General features: G+C 37.9%; 1 protein-coding gene across 6 annotated transcripts in view; it reads right to left on the bottom strand.

The window, feature by feature from the left end:
- ASXL3 (ASXL transcriptional regulator 3) overlaps positions 1–18,848 on the bottom strand; it is a 180,417-nt gene that overhangs the window by 138,885 nt on the left and 22,684 nt on the right. For 4 of the 6 annotated variants that reach the window (XM_045456917.1, XM_045456921.1, XM_045456919.1 and 1 more), the window contains one exon: positions 8,852–8,934. In XM_045456917.1, coding sequence (XP_045312873.1) covers positions 8,852–8,934 — 83 coding nt within the window. Of the gene's footprint in view, positions 1–8,851; positions 8,935–10,932; positions 11,846–18,848 lie in introns of those variants that run through there. The other 2 variants (XM_045456918.1, XM_045456920.1) reach the window with 1 other exon arrangement.

Below are 18,848 nucleotides of genomic sequence, written 5' to 3'. Positions count from 1 at the left end.
GTAGGCACTTAGTAGGTGCTGAGTTGATTAACATCATGTTATGATATCTACATCTCTACAACTTTATTTTTATTTCTCTGATGTCCTAATTTGACCACCGATTTCCAGACAAAGCTCTCACCTACACACCTGAGTACTGTGAACCTGGTCAGACTGAAGAGTGCGTACAAGCCTCGCGCAGCACCTACAACAGATCTTAACTTCTTTAAACACACACACACACACACACACACACACACACCAACACATTGATAGAAATCACCCGAATTGCTGGCAGAATCCCAGTCCACAATTGTCAATTTGATTCTGCACAGGCATCTCAGGAGTTGTAGGATAAACAGTCTCTAATTGTCCTGAAAGAACTAAGGCTTGTTCTTAGGAATTACACACTGTAGCTTTTAGAAAACCTGGCTTAACAAAATGTCATAATTTTTATTCTTCTGAAAACAAATGAACTATAAAAAGAAGTCCCCATGTCAGCATATCAACTGTTTTGCATTTGAATTATGTTGTTAACTTCAAAACAACAAAGCAAAACTAAAATCATTTAGGCATGTGGCAATTAAGAGCACAAGCAATGAAATTAAGAGATAAAGAGAAAAATACCACTTAGAAAAAAATCAAATAAAATCACCCCAGTTTAATGTCTATTCCTTTCCAAAGGTTTTCATCTGCATAGGATACTTAGACTCACATACAATGTAATTTTACATCCATTTCTGCTTCTATTTCTGTACTGAAATATTTATAGAGAGCTCAGTATTTCTGGAGTAAATTATACCTGATCTTGATAAGGCTGAAATCATCTAAATTACCTTTTTTTGTTCAATTATTTGGAAGAATGGAGAAAGAAAGCTTGACAGAATAAAAAGATGTATTAAGAAATGGCTATTTCAAAGCTATAATTGCATTCCTTAGTGAATATTGATGCCTTGAGGGTTATATGCAGTCACCAGAGCTATTTTTACCAAAGGTTGCAAATAAAATCCAAATCAATTTATGTTATATGAATATACACATTATATTTGAACACAAAATTTAAGCCAGGTATTCTATTGGTTTATACATTAAGACTAATATATGAAAACACATTATTAGGAGTATATAAAAACAGAAGCACAGTACAGTGTTAAGCATATTGTTATGAATACCCTCCAAGATTAATCAGATACTCAAAGTTCTAGAACATAATTCTTATGTTATGCCACACATTCTGGCAATCTAAAGTTCCAAATTCTGAATCACTATTATGAACTGAAATTCTGTGTCCCCCAAATTCATATGGTGAAGCCCTAGCCCCCAGTGTGGTTGTATTTGGAGATGGAGCCTCTAAGGAAGTGATTAATGTTGAATGAGGTCTAAGAAGGATGGAACCTTGATCTGATAGGAGTAGTGTCCTTACAAGAAGAGACAGCAAAGAGCTCACCCTCTCTCTCTGCACACACACACACACACACACACACACCCGGGAGAGGACATGTGAGGACCTTGAAAAGGGGACCATCTGCAAGCCAGGAAAAAAGCCAACACCAGAAACCTACACCACTGGACCCTGACCTGGGACCTTGAGCCTACAGAACTTCGAAAAATAAATTTCTACTGTTTAAGCCACCCAGTCTAAGATATTTTGTGACGACAGCCTGAGCAGATTAAGCCAATCACTATTAATATGACTTCAGTCAGGGAACTAGGAAGAGGCCTGTTCCGAATTTATTACATTAGCGTGAGGCATTCGATCTGAAAAGTGCAACCTCTCCATTCAGCGACCTGATCTTACAGCCTCTTACGAAACAATGTGACAACCAGTAGAAATGCACACAAATGTGCATGCACACACCCATGACACAGCTCATGAACGCCTCATGGGGCTCTGCTTCTAACTTCCAAAATCACGAGAAGCTAACGGGGGAAATGTGAGAGCCAAAGGCACGTAGTCACCTGTGGCTGCAACATCAGATGCTTGGCTGTTAAGGCTTTAAAGCTGCCGAAGCCCAGTTTGATTAGGTAGTGCCAGGAGCCGGAACCTTGTAGGGTAATATTTTTTTAACTTGGGAAATGCTTCCAAAGTAATATATAATCTTACTCGCCTGAATCATGTTTTCACAATAAGAAAAAAAAAAGCAGGACGGAATAGAAGAATAGGATCAAGAGTTATAAATTTCCTGTCTTAAAAAAATTACGTCATGGAGGTTACAAGTACAGCATAGGGAATATAGTCAATAATACTGTCATAACGTATGGTGACAGGTGGTGACTGCACTTATGATGAACACTGAGTAGTGTAGAGAACTATCATATCACTATGTTGTGCACCTGAGACTAAAAAAAAAAAAGTTAAAGAAAGTTTAATTTATGACAGATTGCAAAGCTATTTTTAAACAATTAGTGATATCCACGTATAAATGTTAAATTCTTTTTTTATTCAGTTTTATACCATTTAATTTGAAACAAGTTAATTATGCACAATGCCAATGACTGACATTTTAAGTGACATATTTTGGGAAAAACCAAACGTACATATAAATGCCTGGATTGGAAATTCAAAATCCCAACTATAAAATGTAATGTATGTTTTCATCATTTGCATCATAAAGCCTACGTTATTGGAATATCATGCATTTATTCAGATAACATGTAACTAGAAAAAAGTACCATACCCAATTTCATCTAATTATCACCAAACATACAACTGACAATATCTTTTGATTGACAGTTTACTAGGTGCAATATATTCTCTGGAGTATTATGGATTGTCAGTTAAGAAATCTACCATAAATGGCAGTGTTTGTTTCAGGGGAAAAAAGTATTTAAAAAGGGGGAGACTGGATTTGAAGAGACCAGATAAGAAGATACTACACTAAAACTAGTGAAGAAATTATAAGTGCAAATTTCTTAAAAGAAGTTAAGACACTATAACTGCAGAATGAATGGCAAAGAGTAGGGATACAAAGAAGGAAAGATGTAGTTAGGCAGCAAAACTAACACTACCTAAGAACCAACTGGCAATGGGGGCATGACGAAGGGAGTTGGGACTGACTGATTGAGACTTCTAATCTGAGTAATGATGAAGAGTAAAATTTTATGTCAGCTAAGAGGTAAATTATTCTCAAGGCTTGCTTACACACTCACATTCACACACCTATACACATACATAAATAAATGCAGATTGCCCTATGTTTCTGTTTAATAACACCATTGTCTCATTTGCCCCCGCTAAGTAGCTGACTGTGCACACCATTTACACAATGAGAGGATTAGATGTTAGCAAATGGCAGGGGTAACACTGTGAGTTCACACTATAATTCTAAAATGCCTCGGCACAAACTAGACCACCATTTCAGTGTGAAAGGAGGGATGCCAACATGGAGTCTGGAGATAAGAATTGATTTTGCAGTAGAAATTATTTGTGTTTCTTTCTTATCTCTAGACAAAACATTTCAGCAGCAACAAAGAATCATCTCCTATAGTACTAATTAGAAACGTAAATCTCACCAAGAGAAATGCCAAGAAATTTTATTGTTTGTCACTATACATGGTAATAGAATTTTCTGACATTTATCCCCCTAGAAAAATGCAACATCTTTAATAAACAACAGTATGAAGTGGAGATTCTAATTTCAGCATATCATAACAGAGATTGCAAAACAGAAAACATGCAAAACCTTAAGGCTAGTAGCTCAAAACAAATTTATTCTAAGAATTATCAGTAGGAATAAAAAGTTCTCATTGATACCAGAAAAATTACAAAATCTTGGGTTGTCAATTGCATGTTCCACATTGCAAAATCAAAACTATGTCCATATTCTGAGTAACACTAAACACAACGGAGACTGTTTGTAAAGCTTTTCAAATGTCCCTGCTGTGGTATGTGATTATAGACTGTTGCTCTGCAAATGGCTGATGAAATCTAACAGATTTAAGTAAGACATCTATAATCTTGTAAAATGTACCTCATAAATATCACCCTGCCCCCACCCAACAGAGGGTTTTTTTTGTATTGTGTGTGTGTGTGTGTTTATGACTGCCATACCTCCACCTCCATTAGAAAACTATTTGCCTATTAGCAAATAATATGAAAACCAAATCAAAGTTCATGTTATATTAATAACAGCTATCTTGTAATGATAACACCCAGCACCTAAGAAATTATCCCTCACTGATGAGTGACTGTTCTGCTGTCATGACGTAAGGGCTGCAAGCCTTACTCCCTGACTTTGCGGCCCCTGGATATGTCACTACTTGAAAGCACATACTTCTTGGGAAACATCACTTTAAAAATTACATGTGCAGAGAAAAACATATCCTCGGGCATTAAAAATCCCTCAGTCCTCTTTGTAAAGGAATTATAACTTCTGAAAAAGCAAACCATAAACAGAAAAGCAGAATTAGGACAACCCCAAATGTCATCCAAACCAACATGGTAACTAAAGTTACTCCTCTATTTCTACAAACATATTTCTAATTACTGGAGACAGGTGCTCGCTTTGGCAGTACATACTAAAATCACTGCAGACAAGACCATATTCTACAGAAGCACCCTAACTCCGTGAGGAGGTGGGAATGTTTAGCCAAGCAGTCCAAACAGGCATATCAAATATCCATCCACAAAAGCATATTGGAATATGCACGTTTTAATCCCCTCTATACAAGCAACATGGCTATTTGATTGACTCTGAGATTCTGATCATCTAAACAGCATGCCAAACAGCTATGCCTTATCAATTGTTCACAACTCATAAACACAAAGTGATAAAAGCCTGGAAATACCCAGAATCAGCAAAGCAAACATAGATGGACCAGAGGAAAACTGTATTGATAAAAATCTTCTATGTTATTATACAGAAGGGAATTAAAACCTACCAAATACATTTTCATTAAAAATTCTAGGCAACCATGCCATGATGTTATTTCTTTCAACAAAAACCATTATGTCCTTCTGACCTTTTTTAGCCACATGGAAAGAACTTATTTCAGTCTGGCTTTTCCAAATAGAATTTAATCACACACTACACAGTTCATCAATAACATGAAAAAGATACACAGAGCATGATATAGAAAAGCTGTCGTCTTTTTATCATGTCTACTTGAAAAGTATGCAATTTAAAGTGTCACTTGAAAAGAGGAAAAGATAGCATAAAACGTCAAGAATTTCATCACAGTCAAATAAATTAACAATATCACATATACTGAACACATTCAAATACTCATATCAGCTTTGCCAAAATTATTGGTGTATTTTTTGTAAATTACAAGTTTAAACCAGAGGCACTTAACAGCGTTTGAAAACAGGCAACCGTACAATAACCTTACTTGCTCACATATAATCTGCCAAAGACTATTAGCATGCATATATTTAATGGGGTTCCCACAAAACTGTTAGGTTTGTTTTGATTAAAACACACAAACTATTAAATAAGATGAAAAAATACAACACATAATGCTAAAAAGAAGCTTCTGACTCTAAACGGAAGCCAAGTCATCACCAAGCACCAGAAAACTAACATTTTTTCATTGTTTTAATGCCTATTTTAGTTTTGAGAGAGAGACAGACAGACAGAGCACGAGCAGGGGGTGGGGGTAGAGAGAGAGAGAGAGGGAGGCACGGGATCCAAAGCAGGCTCCAGGCTGCGAGCTGTCAGTCCAGAGCCCGATGCGGGACTTGAACTCGTGAACCATGAGATCATGACCTGAGCCGAAGTCGGCGTTTAACCGAATGAGCCACCCAGGTGCCCCCAGAAAATTAACATCTTGAGAAAGATTGTTTACTCAACAAATATTTATTGACTATCTTCTGAGTGTTGGGAGTGTTATATACCCTGCCCCTGGAGAGCCCACAGGTGGGCGCAAGTAGACAAACAAGGACAAAATTACAGGACGGTGAGGTCATCCCTACAGGAGAGCTGTCTGGCCCACAGAATGAAGCCCCACCCCCCGTGGTACTTGAAACAAATGGCATTACTTTAAATCCAGGTTCACAACGATGATGCACAAAGACCCAATCTCTCTTTTCTGGAAATGCTAGGTACAAGGGTGAACTGTCTGGGGGAGGACCACTACCATCACCTCCCACCCACAGAGACCACCAGAAGGTCATGGCCACCTCGGTACTGTTCACAATGACTCCCCTCCATTTTATCAGGTATATCACAAATCTGCATTTCTTGGAAAACACATTAATAAATACCTAGAAATTAAGCCGCTATGTATGACCTTATGATGAGGGAATTTCTAAATGTAACTTAAGAAAAATAAACACAGTTATACTTTGTTTACTCAGCTACCATAAATATTTGGAAAACATTTAAGAACTCGGGAGGTAGCAAAACAGTACATTAAGTAGGGAAAATAAATGTCAGAATCTGCTCCCTAAAACAACACACATAACAGGCAGGAAAGCCCAAAACTCACTGAAATCATGTACTTTTATTTTTGAGATGATTCCAATAAGCAAACTAGAAAACGAGGTAAGAGTGGTCACAGACACACTGGCCGTAAGTAACCGGTCACAATTGGCAGGAGAGAGGAGAGTCAAAGAAAGTAGAAAGAAATGAGAACATAAAATGTATGGCTGGAGGCCCTTCAATGCAGAACTGATTTTACAGAACAGAACTTAAATAGAACTCTGGTCTCTTTCTTTGCCTGTGCCCTTGCCTATTTAACTTGTGAATTCGTTGCAGGTACTTTCACGACTACCATACTGGTTTATCAGTATTTGTAACAACAAATATTTTTTTTTCTTTACGGAAGGACACAATAACCGGGTGGAGGGGGCAGAGGGAGGGCTATGTATTCTGAGAAATAGCAGGTTACGTCTTCCATTTCAGTGTTCTTCACTCTTTAAAGACGCTGCTTTGCGTTTTGTTAACTACATATGCTTACAGCCCTTTAATATACCATTCTGGGAAGACCAGCATTTTGAAAAATAGGAAATAATTCTGTTACAGTAGTCAGTGTAATTAAAATGCTGTTCAGAGGCATGGTACAGGAATTTTATATCTCAAGGTGCATAACAACTGATCACAGAGTAGTCACTCCTGTTGAAAAGGATACCATAATGAACAAATTTCAAAAGCCTACTTCTAGGAGATGCTTTTTATGTCTACGTTGGCAGATTCCACTGGCATAGAGCCCACATTCAAGAGGAGTTGATATCCTTAGATTTTTACCTCCTCTTTTCTTTTGGCTGCTGCACAAACACTTTCAGTGCCTTCTAAATGGCATAAATATTTTCAGGGTTTTTGACAGCAACAAGGGGAAAATTAATTTCCAGGCGTTCCCATTTTGTTCCCTAACTCCTCACACTGACGTCCGGCTCTGAAGAACAGGATTACCCTTACCAGAGCTATTAGGCTCGGTCAGCAACTTCTCTCTCCACCGTTGCCTCCAGTTTGTTGGGGGAACAATGATCGCAAATGGTGTCATTACATTATCTCAGGTTCTGTCTTCAGAATGGGCGGGAAAGGCCTCCAACACAGAGATGAAAGTTTGAGCCTAGATGTCCTACACCCCTCTAAATTGTGATGTTCATGGATCAAACTTGCAAAGGATCCATTTTAAACACCTAAAAGCTGTTGTTACTCACCCTTTCCAGCAGTAAGAGTTACAGGTAATACCGATTTGTTTTTAGGAAACCTTGGCCTCAGGAGGATACTCATTTCTCTCAGTTCTATCTCAGGCTCAGTAAAAACATCCGAAAGGTAGCTCAGCAGCTTTATTTTCACCAAGCTGCAAATACTGTCTGCCAATGGCTTGTAGGTAGACAAGTTCATACAAAAAAACATTCACTCTATGTAACATGGATGATTACACACTCAGATGACAGCTCAATGTTTATTTTACTTTGTAACCAACTTCTTTTTTCTCCTTGAGTGGTATCGTCAACATGGCCCTAAACTGATGGCTAAAGCCCAAATTGTCAAATTTGGACAATCAAAGACTGTCCTAAATAGAGAACAATCACAGATAAACAAAATGCAGTATGCGTCCATACAATGGAGTATTATTTGGAACAAAAAGGAATGAAGTACTGATTCATGCTACCACATGGATGGACCTTGAGGACATTTTGCTAAATGAAAGAAGCCAGACACAGAAGGCTACACACATACTGTATAATTCCATTTCTATGAAATGTCCAGAATAGTCAAAACCAGACACAGAAAGTCAAATCGTGGTTACCAGGGGCCGGAGGGAGTAGGGAATGGGCAATGATTACTTGATGCAGATGAGGTTTCATTTAAGGTGATGAAAATGTCCTAAAATTAGATAGTGGTGCTGACTGCAAAACTTTGTGAATACACTAAAAAACCACTGAATTGTACATTTTAAAAGGGTGAATTTTATGGTATATGAGTTATATCTCAATAAAACTGTTATTTTTTTAAAGACTCGAAATAGCTGATCAATGACACTCAAAGTAGGAGAATTCTACATATAAGAGGGCTAAATTTGTAACCACATTTATTGGCACTTCAGGTTTTATCAGAGTGATCCTGGAATCTATCTCTTAAGCCTGTAAAAGCGGTCCTCTTACTCATTTTCAGAAACAAAATCTCCTCTTACAAGAGACAGAGAACAAGGAGTAACTCCAGTGAAGGGCTAATTCATGCAGCAGGCCTCTTTGTGAACAAAGTACATTCTGTATTAACCTGCCGAATGTAATTTATTAAGCCAACGGGCAGTTCCAAGGAAATCTTGGGTCATCTAAATATTTGGCAATCACAAAAGAATCTGCAGGTAATTACTTAATTCACAGTCAACTACAGTATCAAAATCTAGACACATCTATTGCTTTGCAATTAATAGCAATTACTAATCAATGAAAATAGAAAAGGTAAATATGAATACTGACCTTGTTTCTTTTAACCCTTCTTTCTGAATGACTTCTAATATCTGCTTCGCTGTCATTGGTGAGTTGGGGTGTTTTTCTAGTGCCTGAAAAATAAAAATAAACATAAAATTCCTAGATTATCATATGGAAATGTACAAAACGAAAACGTATGTGAATCATGCAATGTTTCTTTAAAATTTTAAAGGGGAAGGGGCTGTTGTATCAAAATAAGTTCCAATTTTACAGTTCAGGTGTCCAAAGAGAGAATGTAATTCTTTTCTGGACATTTATGGCAATTTCTGCAACATGGGGGGTCATTCCTCAAAAAATTGTCACAAAGGCATACACACCAAAAAAAGAAATGTGAAAAAAGAAAAAAAGCAAGTTAATAAATGTATATAATTTCCTTTATTAAAAGTTGCTAATATTTATACTTAAAGACAGATTTTCAGGTCATTAAAATGTGTCCTAAATTTCCAGGACCTTGGAAACACGGAGCCTGGACAATACTAACAGCAGAGAACAAAGTGCTGGTTAGAAATAACCTCACTGGATTCACATTTCGATCAACCTCTTTTGTATTAGGGAAAAAAAAAAAGAGGGAAAAAATTCCTTCATGGCCAAAATGGAAAAAAGCATACAGAAACCCAAGTAAGTCATTACAGTGTGTGTTTTCCAGTTCAGCTCAGTTTCCTTTCTTCTGCCTTTTCCAATTAATTTCAAGTAAACCCCTTCCTCTTCCCATTCAGCCCATCTCAGTTTTATGAACTGAGTCCCATTTTTCTTCCTCTCCCCTTCTGGCCTCCTTACTTTTGAGTGAAAGGGACTTGTTTTAAACAAAGTGTGAGGGATACATGGGACATGGCTAATTATTTCCATGGTCATTAGACCATCAGACCCGGAAATCAAGTTCCTTTATTTACCCAGGGGTTTAACTACATGCTGGGAAAGCAGTAAACAACAGTGCCCACGCTGTCACCAGCACAGACTACAGGGGCCACCTCTGGGTATAAGAAACAGGTCTACACACATCTTCACAATGACTTCCTCCAAGGGTAGACAATACCTACTTAAAGATGCTGTACAGAAGCTTCTGCACATTGTAGAGTTCTAATTTATGATTATTTGCTGGAATGATCCTAATTATTAAGAAATAACAGAGCCACCTTAACAACTAAAAAGGCTTCTGAATCTGTTCAAAACAGCTCTGTGATCTCTCCTACTACCATGGCCAATTTCAACCAGGTCACTAGCAAAGGTTCTATTCACCAAGGTTCTCTGGTGATTGACATACAGCCTGCCCCACTTCACTATTAGGGCCCCTTTCCTGTTCTCCCCTCTCTCGTTCCCAGGAAATGTCCCCATCTTTCCCAGTCCAGATCAGTCCCTTAGCCGTTGTGGTATGTCCTTGAAAGAATACAGAAATGTGAGCTACACTAGAAAGAGGGGACAGCGACAAGTATGTCAGTAGGAAAGAAGGAAACCTGTCCTCACAGAGGAGGCCACTGGAGAGCTGAACTGAAAACTGGGAAGGGGGATAAAGAAACATAGGCATAGCTGTATAGGGAAGAGGACTAACGTGTAAAAATGTTCGTTAAAAAAAGGCAAGAAGGAAACTGCATCATAGAGCTGAAAAGGGGGAAGATTAGATCACAAAGAAAGGCGGGAAAGAAATAGACGTGAAAACAAAACAGCTGACAGAATTTGTAAAATGAGAACTATAAGTAGAACAGTGCATACTTATGAATTACTGAAAGGCGATGCTGTGGTCACATGGACTATATATAGGGTGGGCATCAACCCAAATGATAGGCGATGCTGGGGACACTCATGGGCTCTCATAAAAGATACGGGCAGAAGGTCAATAGACACAGACATACACAAGTAAGCAAGCAAGGAAGAGGGAAACTGACGGGGAGAGGCACAGGATGGCAGAAAGAGGGGGAGAGGGGACAAAGGAGAGAAAGGGGGAAAATTGAGCTGAACTGGGAATGTTCAAAAGGCAAACTGATTAAATCTAGAAAGGGCCGAAGAGGAAACTCTAGCGTACTGGGCAACGTTTTAACGGAAATTTGGGTGCACTCAAAAGTGGGGTTACTCACTGTGGAGGATTCCCTGTTTCTCTTCCTGAGTACAGGCCCCTCAGCACACCTGGGCAGCTCCTCCCAGCAATTGAGAGAATTTGGATAGCCCTGTCCCCTTCTCTATGACATCACATCCTACTCTACAAAGGAAGTAAAAGTGCCAAGAATTACATCATGAAGTGGATGAGAGGCAGGAAGGAAATGATGAAGCCACAAAACACCAGAAGCCACCCTCCGTTCCTGCAAGACAGAGAAAGGAGACAGAGAAGGAGAGTTCCTGGTTGTGAACAAGCTTCACTGAACTAGCTGCGTGAACATTAACAAAGGAGAGAGAGAAATTACCTTCACAGAACAAAACATTGATACCATCAAAATAATGTGACACATGGTGGAGACACGAATCAGACTCACAGGCAGCCATACTCAAACACTACAGTGGGAAGAAGCCACAGTCACAGTGAACCAGCACCCTAGGCTATCAGCAGACTGAGTAACTGCCCGTTGCCCCAACACTCTCTTGGCTATGAGGTGTTATGTTCCCTACACCCTGCAAAATTCAACTTTCTGAATTATCCTTCCTGACATTTTCAAGCACAACTAATATCTGAATATGTCTTCATGGTTACGTAACACTCGTTTTGATTTTACCACGTTCCTCCAATTTGTTTCCCATCTTGTGCCTACCTCTTTAGAAACTGGGGTCAAGGATGCATTAGAGCAGGGAAGAGAGTAAGATTACTCACAATTTTTAAGACAATCATAATAAGATTATATAGGGCCAATAAATATTTCAGATTATCATGACAGGTTGAAACTGGCTAGGGCAATAATGATGTTAATTGTGACAAAACAGAAAATATAATTCTGAAGTTTTCTATGGATAATAATCATTTAAAATGACCTTATTTGGGGCACTTGGGTGGCTCAGTGGATTAAGCATCCGACTTTGGCTCAGGTCATGATCTCACAGTTCATGAGTTCGAGCCCCACATTGGGCTCTGTGCTGACAGCCTGAAGCCTATTTCAGATTCTGTGTCTTCCTCTCTCCCTGACCCTCTCCTGCTCACGCTTGTGCTCTCTCTCTCAAAAATAAATAGACATTAAAATGACCTTATTTTCAGATAGTAAAAATTAGAAAAATGCAAACTCATACCTATATTCTAGAAAACAAAATGCACCCATAAGCCTACAAACAAGAATACTAACCATTCCTAATATTTGTTTTCCTTCTATTTTTTTCTATCCACACATAGCAATTTAATATAATTATAAAAAATATGTGCATATATCATTACCTATCTTATCTCCATATAATATGAATTCTTCAAAATGGCCATCATAATTAACACTTCACCAAGGACAGGCATTTATGCTGTTTTCAAAATTCAATAAATAAAGAATATATTGAATGTAACATTCTTAGAGTATTATTGAGTCAAAGGATGTGAGCTCTGTCATGTCTCTTGATACACTGCCAATTGCTTCCAGAAAGATTTTAACAATTTATACTCTCACCAAGCAGAACTAAATCTGCCTCTCATAACTTTGCCAGTATTCAGCGTTATCTGTGAGTAGTGTTTGACAACTTAGTAGGTCAGAAAAGTAATGGCTTATTGTTATTCTAATTATACTTCTGTAAATGCTAATGAGGACAAAGGGTTTTTTTTCCCCAAATGAGTATCATATGGGATAGACACCAGATATTTATTTTTCCTTATTAATGTATAAAAAGTTCTTTATATAGTTAAGTAATATTTGTTGTTTTGAATATTAACAATATTCAATATAACAATATTAACAATAGCTATTATTTTTGTTGCTTTTGGGGATATTTTAGGGACATATGTAAAGTTTTCTATTTTCACATGAACAATTACATCAGTTATTTCCATTGTGACTCGTGTCTTATGTTTAGAAATTCCTTTTATCCAGAAAGCATGCAAATATCTACAAATATGGTTTTCATATTTTTATGGTTTCACTTTTTTTTAATGTATGTCTATTTATTTTGGGGGGGGAGAGAGAGCATGCACGCATGTGCTCATGTGAGCAGGGGAGGGGCAGAGAGACAGGGAGAGAGAGAATCCCAAGCAGGCTCTGTGCTGTCAGTGCAGAGTTCAACACGGGGCTCGATCCCACAAACTGTGAGATCAACGATCTGAGCCGAAATCAAGAGTTAGACACTTAACCGATTGAGCCACCCAGGAGCCCCTGGTTTTACTTGTTAATTTACCTGGATTTTACCATTTTGTAGCATGGTGAAACACTAACTTACGCCCCACCACCTATAAATAAGATTCTCCACCATAATTTGTTTCATAAGTCAATCTTGGTTATTGAGTCACCCTCTACTGTATATTAATATCAGGACAATGAAAACTCTTTTGGATGTGAAACCAAATAAATGTTGGCATCCCATATATAATATCCACAAAAGCAGAGCTATTCTTGGTAAGGTAGAGATGAGAATGCTCAGAGCCCCCATACGTATTCCCTCTAATGGCCAAACTATAAACCACTGTCCCTGGGGCCTGTCTGGGGGCCTGTCAGATCCCCTGATCTTTCAATCAACTGCTGTGCCAACACCACACTGTTTCAAATTGCTCTGATATTATAATACACTTTACTATCTGGATCGGCCACTGCTCTCATTATTCCTTCTTAAATTTTTAATTGTTCACTTCTTTATATTTCCAGATGAAATTTAGATTGGAATTAAATGAGACATCTAATTAAATTTTCAAGCAATTTACACAGTGTTCCATGTGTTTAAGTTTTGTTTTATAAACTGTAATAAGCATTTTATTGTTTATATTTTTAGTTGCGACTATGAATACACTTTTTCATATAATATTCTTGCATTTTATTGCTAAGACAAACAAAAGCCACTGAATTGTGATAATTATTATCTATATAAAGAGCTAATTGAATTCTTACTAGTTCTCACAGTACAGAAATACAGAATCATATTTTCTACAAATAATGTGAATTGGGTCTCCTTTCTAATACTTCTATGTTTTCTCTTTCCTATATTATTTACTTTGGATAAAAACTGATCCTTTCTAGTCCCATTAAAAAAAAAATCTGCTGAAAACTGAGCTGCTTTGGAATTTATCTCCTCAAAAGCAGGCCCCCAAAACCGCCGAGTTTCCCAAAGAATACCCTTAGCTGGATCTATCAGAAACCTCTGGCCAGATATCAAGGTCTCTCCTATACAAATCAGTCTGCCACAGTGTTCAATCTTTACATAAAATGCCCTTTCTTTCTTTGTAAAACAAACTGTCTTCCAGTGTTAGAGCTGTGTTTGTGAGTCCACTTCAGGCTCACGGTCTAAGAGCTGGGTCTTGCAACTCTCATGCCCCTGCCCTAAACACTAAACTCCTTTCAATCTCCATAACCTCCTTTCTTCCACAGGGCTGGTCTGCAGTAGGTTTCAGATTCAGCACTACTCTCCAGAAAGGGGGATTTCCATGGCTTGGGACACAAGTCTGTATACAATCAGCTACCTTCAGAGCAGGGGATCCTCTTGTATTTTTCAGAGGACCTGAACATATGTGTAGGACTACACTACTGGATTTCATCCTCTCTACTTATGTGACTATCTCAGAGCCTATCTCAAGAATATCTAGATGCATGCTACTGTCAGACAAGACAGACATCCCAGAAACCTCCTCCTCCAGACATCTACATGTCCCAGGAGGAGGGAAAAAAAACTGCAAAGAAAGGGTGGTGATACAGTTAAGAAGAGAGAGATGGCTTGCCATTATCATTAAGGGCACAGACCAACCTAGGAATGGATTTTTCTATGTTTTAGGTTCAAATATTTTCATCTAATAAATAAAATGTTTTGAACATTTTAAGGATTACTCAAGATTTCCTGGGTGTCTCTTAAAACACAAAAGTCATCTCAAGTATCCCTTAGATAAACACATTAGACCAATGTTCATCTGATGGTTAAAATCTCGATCCTTCAGACCCTAAATAAAAATTTCTGAATTTACTTATTTTTAATTTTTTAAATGTTTTTATTTGTTTTTGAGAGCGAGAGACAGAGACAGAGACAGAGAGGGGAGGGACCAAGAGAAAGAGAAAGAGAGACACAGAATCCAAAAAGCAGGCTCCAGGCTCTGAGCTATCAACACAGAGACTGACACGGGGCTTGAACCCATGGGCCACGAGATCATGACCTGAGCCAAAGTCAGACACTCAACCAGCAAAGCCACTGAGATGTCCTCTGAGCTTACTTATTTAATTGCAAAATAAAAAGATTTCTACAATTTAAAATCACGTCATTGATACATGGTGAGATTTGTAGAATCCTAAGTGAGTATCCAGCACCAAGCTCTCTCCTTTTTTCTAACATTATTGCATCCTCCCTTAATCCATGCAGGCAGTTCATTTAAATGTTTAGCTGCCTATGGTCTCATGTCTTAGGTAAATGGTTTAGGGGTGATAACAATAACCATTATATAGTTCTCTATATGATTAAAGAGTGCTTTCACATAACGTATTTTACTTGATGTCATTCAACGTATATTATTTTATTTGACCCTTACATCAACTCGGTGAGATACACAGAGGAGGCAGAATTAACTTTCTCGGAGATGCACAAAGTGGAAGGGAGTGGAAGTAAGTGGAAGGACAGGACTTGTACACATTGTAATCCTGATGATGACAATGTTTAAATGGAATAAGAACAGTTAACACTTATTAGATAATTCTGTGCTAAGTCTGTAGGAGCTTTACATATATTGCAATAGACTCTGGGATTCATATATTTAACATTCCCTACTTCCACTCTTCTTGAGAAGCCTCAAAGGTCCGTGTCATTCTGATGAAACATGAATCTGGATCACTGGTAGGATTCAGATGAGGAAATCACTCACATAAAAAGTGACAGCACCTTTCCCAACTGCCCAGTATCTGCAGCTCAGTCAGCTTGTTCTCTAACCGTAACGTATGTGGTTACCAGTTAAGGGTTTAAAGATGATCCAATTTTTCTATTCTACTTGCATGCATTTTAAGGGGGAAAGTACATGCTTCAATAGCATTTATGAATGTGTGACTTAAAAGATACAGAAATTTGGTGTTAATACCCTTGAGAATCGGGATCACTTCACTCAGAAGAAAGCAGCCGCCAAGAAGATCAAGTGCCCCCAGGTTCAGCAGCCAGTAAGTGATGGGTCTGGCCCATCTGACACTGAAGTCTGCTTCTTCTACTAAGTTAAACTGTTTCTCTTCATGAGCACAGGGGTTTTACAGAAACTGAGGACCTACAGTCAAGATATTACACACAGTATCTACCTCATAATACCCACTTCTGCAATCTATCACTTAAGAAACATTGAGTATTTCTTTAAACTCTCAGATAATGGTTTAAATTGTACCTTCCCTTGGAGCACTTGTCACGCAGTCATTAATTAGAATTACCTGTTTAATGATATTCTTCCTGCTATACTGCAAGCATTGGTTCTCATTCAGGTCCACCCTCCGCCCCCTGGCCCCGGCTGATCGCAGCACTACTAAGTAAGCTTACACAGAGACCAAGGAAATTTGGGGAGATGTTTTCAGTCGACCTATATTAGGAATGATTATAGAATAATAAAGAAGAATAAAGAAGAAGAATAAAGAAGAATAACCAAGAACCCCTACTCACTAGCTATCTGATCTTAGATATCTAACCTCCCTGAATCCCAGTTTCTTCACTTGCTCATTTATAAAAATGCTCTGAGGACAAAATGAGATAATGAATATAAAGCGCTTATGATTCCAATACGCCAAATGACTGCCTGTGGCAATATGTGCTAATAAACATTAGTTAATACTATTGGTTTGGCAGGGAGAGCTCTGAGAACATCCTAACATGAGGAGAGCTATTAAAAAAAATGATGGACGTTAGATATTGTCTCTCTTTGAGATTTCCTGCATCAACTGCACTTGAGCTTCTGCAAATAAGGCTAGCTACACAGCACCATTCCTCATCGTGTGACCACGGCCAAACTTGTCCCACAACAGATTCACAGGTAAACCTGCACACGCTGTGCCCAGTTTCATCATCCAACAGTCTTTCTGTGTTTAACAAGAGGGGTTATACAATATGGTACTCTTTTAGACACCGCTCTGTTACCTGGAAAGAAAAGCACACTACAGGGACAAATTATCCTGTTATGTTTGTATTACAAATCAAGTAAAAATACTGAATACCAACAGTAACAACTTACTTCCAACCATACGCACTTAAAGACAAACTTTCAAGTAACTATAAGTAGTATCATACAATATCCATGAGGAAAAAAAAAATCTGTCAAATGATTTGACTTGACCAGCCTCATAAAACTGACACAACTGAGAGTAGAAAGATGGCTTTCTAAGGCCTAAAAGAGTTCAAAGCGTGATCACTGCCTGAATTTACAGATAAAATTCTATGCAACGGAAAGGTGACTTCTAATTTTCTGTGGGATCTTGGTAACTTTGTTCTGCCTCATTAAGTCTCTAATCTTTTGAAACAGTTACCATTACTTTTAACACAGAGAGAAAACAAAGTGAGAGATACCCAGAATTTCTACAATGTTCTCAAAAATGTAAAAGAAAAATATTAAAAACTACTTAAATGATGTGCATGAAACCTGTTTTAAAAGTAAAACATCTCTTTAATGAAAACAAAATACTTCTCCCACAGAAATCTCCAGGCAGGGTACTCTATTCAAACCCACCAATTATTAAAATGCTTTTTCTGTGAATCAAGTAAAACTTCTGCTTTCCTATGACTTCTACAATAGTCCTGGCCTTTGCCTTTGAATGTCACAATTATTTAATGTTAAACTACAAACGCTTTCGTAACATGAAAGCTTAAAGTCAGGTGACTGTGTTATGTGATGTGCAAAACGGGACCCAATCATTTACTCATGATACACTGCCACCTGTTTGAATACACTGCTAAGAGCCCCGTCTTCTTTTATCTCTAGGCTAATGGATCCTCAGTTTCTTCCACCAATCCTCACATAAAATAGTTTGCAGACACTGTCTCGCACATCACTCTTCTTTGAACATTGAGTCTGCCGATGTCACTTCTAATTTACGTGCCTGAAGAATTATACTAATTGAAATAAATCAGCTAAATACCATTAATAAATGTTCTAAATGTAGTTTGAGTGAAACATAATATACTGAAACTATGACTTCCCTTTCCCTAACTCGTTTAATTACATTAATACAACCTAATAGGATACTCACTCTTTTTTAGCAGGCCTCATGCTGTCAACCAACTAAAACTTCCAGATCTTTCAACATTTGTTTCTGCAATCACACGTATAATTCTATGCCATGTATTTCCAAACATGCTGGACATAAATGTTTGCTTTATGCACTAGTGTTTGTTTCAATTAATTTTTACAGGCTCTGAAATCTTACTATTCCCAGATTTCTGATTATTCCAGGCTCCTGTTAAACTTTATGGTATCCACAAATTTTAAAAGTATTTACCTCAAATTTCATCTCTTTAGATGAAGGTTGTTTGTTCAACCTTATAAAGTTCTTTGGGAATCATCATTCTCTTGTTCAACTGTCCGATTCCCCCATCTATTTTGTGATATCCCACACATTTGACAAGCATCACTCTGATGTATTCCTTCAAGTCACTCATGATAGAGCTGAACCAAGCAATGGAAAACAAAGCCACAACCATGCAGCTGCTGTTGGAATCTCCTTTCAGACTCATCCCAATTAGCCAATCAACATACTTGGCTATAGATGTTCAATCTTCTAGAAATTCATTTAATTATACCCCAAATGACCAGCTGAAACTCAGCTCCAACAGGAGCATCCTCTTGATATGTAAGTCTAATAATCCTATCAAAAATAAATTAATTTAGTTTGACATGAATTAACTTGGAGAATCTATAATGCCTTCCAGGGATCACTACTTCCATTTGCAA

Source organism: Leopardus geoffroyi, chromosome D3, assembly GCF_018350155.1.
Source record: "Leopardus geoffroyi isolate Oge1 chromosome D3, O.geoffroyi_Oge1_pat1.0, whole genome shotgun sequence".
Lineage (NCBI taxonomy): Eukaryota > Metazoa > Chordata > Mammalia > Carnivora > Felidae > Leopardus > Leopardus geoffroyi.
This window is presented reverse-complemented; position numbering and strand designations above follow the sequence as displayed.